This window comes from Bison bison, unplaced genomic scaffold (assembly GCF_000754665.1).
Source record: "Bison bison bison isolate TAMUID 2011002044 unplaced genomic scaffold, Bison_UMD1.0 scf7180017864355, whole genome shotgun sequence".
Lineage (NCBI taxonomy): Eukaryota > Metazoa > Chordata > Mammalia > Artiodactyla > Bovidae > Bison > Bison bison.
In genome coordinates this window covers 600,909-608,983 of record NW_011494927.1, presented here as the reverse complement: position 1 = coordinate 608,983, position 8,075 = coordinate 600,909, and the positions used below count along the sequence as shown (strand labels likewise).

The 8,075-nt window shown below is 38.0% G+C and overlaps 1 protein-coding gene across 2 annotated transcripts in view; it reads left to right on the top strand.

The window, feature by feature from the left end:
- Positions 1 to 8,075, top strand: part of MRE11A (MRE11 meiotic recombination 11 homolog A (S. cerevisiae)) — a 74,180-nt gene that overhangs the window by 53,586 nt on the left and 12,519 nt on the right. For both annotated transcript variants that reach the window (XM_010855145.1, XM_010855144.1), the window contains 2 exons: positions 54 to 137; positions 7,470 to 7,528. In XM_010855145.1, the coding sequence (XP_010853447.1) occupies positions 54 to 137; positions 7,470 to 7,528 (143 nt within the window). The remainder of the gene's footprint in view (positions 1 to 53; positions 138 to 7,469; positions 7,529 to 8,075) is intronic.

The window sequence follows — 8,075 nt, the reverse complement described above, 5'->3', positions numbered from 1 at the left end:
AGAAAACTTTAGCTACTGATGGACTGTATATTAACTGCTCAATATTCTAACAGCAGGCACTAGTCTGGAGATTTCTACTCAAGGCAGAGGTTCAAAGGCCACTACATCAACGTCTAGAAATATGTCTATTATAGATGGTGAGTATAGACTGCAAGTGATCATCTTTCAGTTATTTATAAATTCCAATGCAAAAAGACCCAGGAAACCCCATGAATAAGTCTTACTGGTTTGTGTTGTCATCACTGGGGAGTCAAAAGAGTTATTGGAATCACAGGATAAATTATATTAATTTAAAAGGCCTTTGCCATTCAGGGGGGCTATTGAAGAAGGTGAGCTCTAAAATGTATTTTTTATAATATCTGATATTAGATCTGATGATTTCCCTTTAATAGAGGGATCACTGAGACATAGAAAAGGCAGTTGGTCAGTGTATCAACAGTGATTAAGAGACAAGGAACTGCTTCTTAACATACTGTTAACTTGCTTTTCTAATGCTGCTTTTGTCCATCTCTACTGTTAATATAGTCATGTGAGCTGCATTCAAGGGAAATTACAGACAGAATTCTATGCATTGATTTTGTAAATGTGTTGTGTCTGAAAGCTAGCCTCAAACTAAGGGAACCTATTTTTTTATAAACTATTTAGATAATTATTATAGAAATTTAATAAACTATTTTTAATATTATAGTTTATGAGATCAGCAGAAATTATGTCAGATTTGTGAAAATATATGTTAAAATAGGTGATTTTTTTCCTCCTTTGAATTGAGAGTATATCCATATGTATTGTATTTATATTATCTTATTAGAGAGTAATTTTTGACAGATTAAAGAGTTGGATTAAATCTTACAAGATGAAATTTGTAAAGGGTAAATACATGCTGTATATATGTCTAAGAGGATGGCTGCACAGAGAGAGTTCTGAGAAGTATGTGATATTAGCAGGAAACCAAGTAAGAAAGACTTAGGTCACTAAGGTTGTGCAAAGGTTGATCTAACTGTCTCAATCTGATGGTGCCTGAAAGGCTGTTGCTGAGCCATAAGGGACACCAGGATTCTTGCTCTTTGGAGGAGAGGAATTCAATCTGGGGCCAGTGACGAGGCTCAATCACTCAGAGATTTTGTGTGATAAAGTTTTATTAAAGTATAAAAGAGATAGAGAAGGCTTATGGACATAGACATCAGAAGTGGAAGGAAAGAGTGCCTCCCTGCTAGCTTTTAGCTGGATGTTATATAGCTACTAGCAGGCTGCTAATTGGAGAAAGGAAATATCTCAAAACTCAGAGACCAGCACCAGGCCCCTCATCCACAACATGCATTTTGACATAACATTGGCACAAGGTGAGTCATCCTGGGCCATAAAGCCATTGACATGAATCTTGAAGAAAGGCAGGTTTCCAAGCAAATATATAGTTTCATTAACATAGATTAGGAGAACAATTGTATGAGTAAAACATACTGGTTCCTTGAGCCCTTATCAGTTCTGAGTCTCTTAAGGGAACTGACTTGAAGAAAGACATAGTTCATTAACATAGCTTAAGAAAAGCATTTCCGTAAGAAAAACACATTGGTTAGCTCAAGGTTTGAGAAAAGTTAAGTTCAGGTGGAACCAGGTGTCATCATGGCAACATAGAATTTTAAAAGAAACCTTTTAATTTTGTATAGAGAAGGAAAAAATTCTGATACTTGTAGTTTGTTTCCTCCTGCCGCTTAAGAGAGATAAAATCGTCTGACACTTGCAGCCTGTTTCCTCCGTTTGGAGACCCCTAGCCTTCCTGCCTGTTACCCTCTCAGTGCCTAAAGCAGTATTTATAGAAGTAGTGCTTCTCTACAGCAAGGACGTTCTCTCTCTGTGCTGATTGGATGTATCATGTCAAGAATACTGTGCTCATCTTTGGAACCATGTTTCAAGAAGGATATCAGCTTTATATGATCATTCAGAAGAGAAACCATATAATATAAAAAAATCTCTTAGAAGGAACTTAGGATAGCTAACCTGGGAAAAATTGAAATCTTTACATTAACAAAGTTCAATCATGTCAAAGATCGAATAGATATGATTTGCACAGTCCTAAAGACAGTGGTTTTAAATCTGTTTTAAGTTATAAATTCTGCAAGCTACATATCCTGTCTTTAAATAAGTACTTATGCAATTATATTCAATTTCAAAGGGTTCAGGGATCCCCTAGAAGCCCATCCATGGGCTCTAGGTTAAGAACTGCTCCCCAGTGAGGACAGATGGGAAAAGCTAATCACACACAGATTTAAGTTTATTATATGATAAAAGAGACCTGGAAGACTTAAGAACAATTTCACGTACTCCCTCTTTTATAGACGAGGGAATTGAGCTAAATATTTTGCCATAGGTTGATAAAACCACTGATAGTACTAATTTATGAGACAATTGCTAATTGTCTGCAACTATAATTACTAATATTTATGAGACAATTACTGGATGCCTGTCAACAGCTCAATGGAAAGTGAAAGTGTTAGTCGCTCAGTCATGTCTGACTCTTTGCTACCCCATGGCCTGTAGCTCACCAGATTCTTCTGTCCATGGGATTTCCCAGGCAAGAATACTGGAGTGGGTAGCCATTTCTCCAGGGGATCTTCCAGACCTAGTGATCAAACTTGGGTCTGCTGCTTTGCAGGCAGACTCTTTAGCATCTGCTCAGTAGGGTCGGTACTTACATTTTCTCTGTTTTACAGAAAAGAGAACCAAGGCTTTGAAAAGATAGGCATTTTATCTAAGGTCTCACAGCTGGTAAATTCTGAAGCTTGAATTGATCCCCCACATTCTCTGGCCTTCAGGACAAGTAGTTAAGCACTATACTAGTTTCCAGAGTGAGATAAAATTAGAGATTGAGCTAATTGGTTGATTGAGCTAATTGGTTCTCAGTAGTCTTTGCATTATACAGAAGAGCCTGTCAATCAGCCCAAACATGGAGTAAGCCACCTCAGAAGGAAATGACCTGTGACTCCATCAGAGGAAGTTTTTCAGTATTTTTTGGATGACAGATGCCTTTGGAGAACAGATAAAGACATCAGATCTATTAAATGATTCTCAAAGAATCTTCTTATCAGAAGTTCTGCTGCTATGTTTTTATTCAAGAATTATTCAATATTTGCATAGAGCCAACTGAAATCCATTTGACTTCATAAGTATGTTGTCTCTGTTGCCATTTAGAAAATGGCATCTAGAAGGATACTGAGACATTCTTAACAGGTCTAAAATAAAAGCAGAGAAGGGGAAAGGAAGTGAAAAAAAAAAGCACTGTAAAGAATCTGGGCTGAGTTCAACATATGAAAAGTTCTGTGACTTTAGATGAGTCACTCACTCTCCTAGTCTGTTCACGTGTAAATTGGGACTAATCTTGCCAAATTCGATTATTCTGAAGATTAAAAGCAAAAAACCTGGGAATTAACTGGTGGTCCACTGATTAGGACTCTCCTGAGGGCCCAGGTTCAATCCATGGTTGGGGAAGTAAGATCCTGCAAGCCAGATGATAGGGTGCCCCCCCACCCCCCAAAGGCTGGCACATAGTAGGCTTTTGTGAAATGTTAATGTTAAAAAAGAGATAGAGCTATTATTGGAAAAAAAGAGGGAGTTAGGAAAGGAACAAGAATAAAATATGAACACGTTGTTAAGCCACTACAATTTGGTTAATGTGCAACACAGAGGCATGGACATTGTAAATTACCTGCCTTTACCTGAGCCCAAACTGAATTTTTTCATCATGGCTTTGTTCAGTTTTTTGTTTGTTTGCTTGTTTTTTTTTTTTAATTAATTTTTTACTTTTGGCTGCACTGGGGCTTCATTGCCATGCACCGGCTTTTTCAGTTGCAGTGAGCAGACTTCTTGAGGTGGCTTTTCTTGTTGCAGAGCACAGGCTCTAGGGCCTGTAGGCTCAGTAGTTGTGCTGCATGGGTTTAGTTGCTCCATGGCATGTGGGATCTTCCTGGACCAGGGATGAAACCTGCATCCCCTGCATTGGCAGGCGGATTCTTAACTACTGTACCATCAGAAAAGTCCAGGCTTTATTGTTTTATGTGAAGCTTTCCCTAACACCATGGGACAGAATTAATCACTCAAACTGAGTCTTCAAGTTTCCACTGTTCTTGTTAAGAAATCAGCTGTTAGTTTAGCTTGTTGCTTTTTTTTTTTTTAAGTAGTCCATTTTTTCTCCATCTAGCTGTCTTTGGTGTTCCCCACTTTCACTATGATGAATCTAGATTTCAATTCTTTTTTTGTCCTGCTTAGAACTTATTCAGCTTCATGAAACTGTGAATTGGTGTGTTTTATCACTTCTAGTAATCCTTTGTTGTTATCCCTTCAGATACTACCTCTATTCTGTTCTTATTCTTCTAAGATTTCAATTAAATAAATATAACCTGTTCACTCTGTCCTCCTACTGGGGAGTAGTACTAACTTCCCAGAGTAATTAAAAGTGTTAAGTGAACTATGCATATCCATTACTGAGCATAGCACTTGATAAGAATCCAATCAGTGATTGCTGTTGTTATTAATAGTATTAGTGGCAGTGTTTACAATAAACTTATGAAAATGGATTGTCCATAAATTAGTCTAAATTTGTCTTTTATACAGTTGATTTGGCTCAGTGGTTTTACATTTAACTGGTTACATCCAACATTGGGCCTTTTTTTGAAAAATAAAACTGACTTTTTAATACAGTCTGTGACAGAATAACCATGGAGTACTAGCTATAGTTGCTGTAACTTTGGGACAAAAGCAGCTTTAAAACTATAGCTTCTGTGTTTGTATTCTAAATGGAGGAATGAAGAGATAAATAAAGGTTCAATTCTATTATAACAGACTACATGGAGTGTAGAGGTTTGTTACTGCGTTGGAGTTTTATTGGGAAATGTATTATTAGATGCTACATTTATAGCCAGCAGCAACATTTTTCCATAGAAGTTTGTCTGCAAAGGATAGTGACTAAGTAAATAAAAGAGCCTCTGTCTTTGCATTTAATTTACCATGGCTACCATTGGTGCTACTCCGTCTACAATGATGATAGTAGTAGTCTCTGTTACTAGCGACATCATTTGAATACCTACTTCTATAGTCACTTGCCAAAACAATTTACATTAACTACTTCTTTTTATCCTTTCAACAATTTTCAGCATGAAGTATTATTAATGCTGTTTTATAGGTAGGGAAACTGAGATTTGAAGAAGCCAAGGAACTTGGTCACAGTCACCCAGCTAGAGAGTCCACCTAGGTCTAACTCTTAAAACCAGAGCTTTTAGCCCCCAGTACAGTATGCATTGCCTTCCTAATAGAACCCAGTGCTTAATTTTCTGATAATGTTAATTTATCACACAAACATTTATTGGGGATAGAAAGAAAGGAAGGCTCTTGTTTCTTCTTCAAGGAGCTGAGAGTTTGAGGAGTCCGTTAGTGAATAATAATTGAGCAGAAATATTTTTTTGGAAGAGTCACAGTCACTGGCTCTTTCATTCAGTTGCCCTGTCCAGCCTTTGAGTAGAGTAGGATGTGAAGCCAGTAATAGAGTACGTGGGTAAGAACTCTGCTTCTGTCTTTCCTCTCCCCTCTTAGCTAGACATGCCAAGATTGGGGGTGGAAAAAGGGAGTAAATGGTATCTTAGGTCTAAGGTGGGTAGATTCCTGAGTTTTCTTACTAGGAGAATTTTGGACTTTGTGGGGTTGTTTGAGCATTTGACTTCTTTAAATCCTCTGTCTTTTTATCTCCTCTTGCCCTGTTGTTTGGCTTTGGAGTTATCTTGGGGGAGACCTTTTTTTTTATGTTAGGAAACTGGTAAGGCTTAGGAGAAACTTAAACCTCTGAAGGGCTGTTTACATTTTATTCTAGGTTTTTAATATTCTGCTCTTAATTCCAGTGTGTGTGGGGTTGGGGGGTGGTTCCCCATACCACCATGCAGTTCTCAGACACCTGCTGGGTGTCCTACAAGTCAACTCAGTTCTGACACTGACTACCCAGAGACAGCATCAGATTCCACAGGGGAGAGACCCAGCTCCACAAGACCGCCTGCTTCTCTTCAGATGCCAGTCACATGCTGGAATATGGTTATTCCCATACTTCTGACCACTTGGCCATAAATCAGAGGTTCCCGTGACTCCTTCCTTGATTCAATTTACTTGCTAGAGTGACTCACAGAACACAGGAAACTAGTTTACTTACTGGATTACTGGCTTATTACCAAAGATATTAAAGATATGAATCAATAGCCAGTTGAAGAGATACTTAGGGCAAGAGCCAGAACAAAGGAGCTTCTGTCTGTATCAAGTTTGGGGTCTAGGCATGGTGGCATGTGGAAATATCCTGATTCATTCCCTGGAAGCTCTCTGAACCCTCTCCTTTTGGGTTTTTATCTAGGCCCCATTACATAGGCATGATTGATGAGATTATTGGCTGTTGGTGATTGATTCAACCTCCAGCTTCTCTACCCTCCCCAGAAATCAGGTTGGGGACTGAAAGTTCCAACCTTCTCTTCCTAGTTGGTTCCCTGGTACCCAGCCTCCCTCAGTTGTGGTCCCAAAGTTGCCTTGTTAACATAGTAAAAAGCACCTTGATGGCTCTCATCATTTCAGGAAATCAGCATTTTAGGGGCTCCCTGGGCTTCTTGGTTGCTCAGATAGTAAAGAATCCACCTGCAATGCAGGAGACCTGGGTTTGATTCCTGGGTTGGGAAAATCCCCTGGAGAAGGGAATGGCAACCCACTCCAGTATTCTTGCCTGGAGAATTCCATGGACAGAGGAACCTGGCAGGCTACAGTCCATGAGGTTGCAAAGAGTCAGACACAACTGAGTGACTAACACTGACTGGCTAGGAGCTCTCTGCCAGAAATGTGGATGAAGACCAAATTATGTTTCTTACTATAAAATCATAATATCATAGTCTTGGGAAGAATAAACTTCATGATTCTAACCAGGTTTACAAAGGTGAAAATGTAAGGATTTCTAGGAAAGTTATTGTGAAACAATGTAGTTTTTCTAGAATTCCCTCTGGACAATTACTTAGATACTGAATATTTTTAACACAGTAGAGGAGAGTAAGGAAGCTCTTACTGGAACAAGTGGCTCCTAACACAGTAGAGCCACGAGGAAAGAGCTTGCCAACTATAAGAGAAGACCTGAGGAGGTTACTTTCACTTATTTGGAATTCAGTCTATTTGGTGATCAGATTTTATCCATGTATTTTGCTGTAAAATACTTTTTACTATAGATGTCTTTATGAACACTGCTTATTACTTTATTTGAGTAAATCAGAAAAATCATTTGAGACTGACAATTACACATATAATTCCATCTCCCTTCAGATTTTAAGAAATGTAAGTGGTTTTATAATTAGTCATCATGAGCTTTTACAGATAAAACTTAGGAAATAATCAGCTAAAGAAGCATGCAGATTTTTCTAAACTATTTTAAGAAAAACATAATGGATGTATCATCTTTTTCATTGTAGCCTTTAAATCTACAAGACAGCAGCCCTCCCGAAATGTTGCTACTAAAAATTATACCGAGGTAAGGAACAAAAGTTTTATAATTGGTGGGCTACTTTATATTTTGTACATTATGATTGTCAATTCTTTGCTTTACAGAGTAAATAAAAGAAAAAAATGTAAAATGTTAAAACTGTTGAGAACTTTACTGATTATAAAAGCTGAGAGCTTCTAGGAGTTTTTATTTTGTTTTCTCTCTTAAAAAAAAGAGTGAATCACCTTAATTTACATCCATAAATATGTGTCCCCAGTAATAGTTTTAAGAATAATAATGTTGAACCAGAAGGGTCCGTGCGTGGAAAACTGTTACAGAAGATGGGCATTCAGTGCACAGAGTGGTCTTGTTTCTTGTTGGTGTCCTTTTGTTACTTACATACTCTGGCTGTGTCTTAATGGCTGAAACTAGACTCAAGACAGATTACAAGGTCTGAGTTTATGGACCTCTGTGTGACTCTAGATTTAACATGAAACTTCTGCTGTTCCTTTGGATTCCAAGGAGAGTCCAAAATTGGCTTGAGTCTCCTCTTCCCTTGTTTCCAAAACCCATGTGTCTCACTTTTCAAGCATCA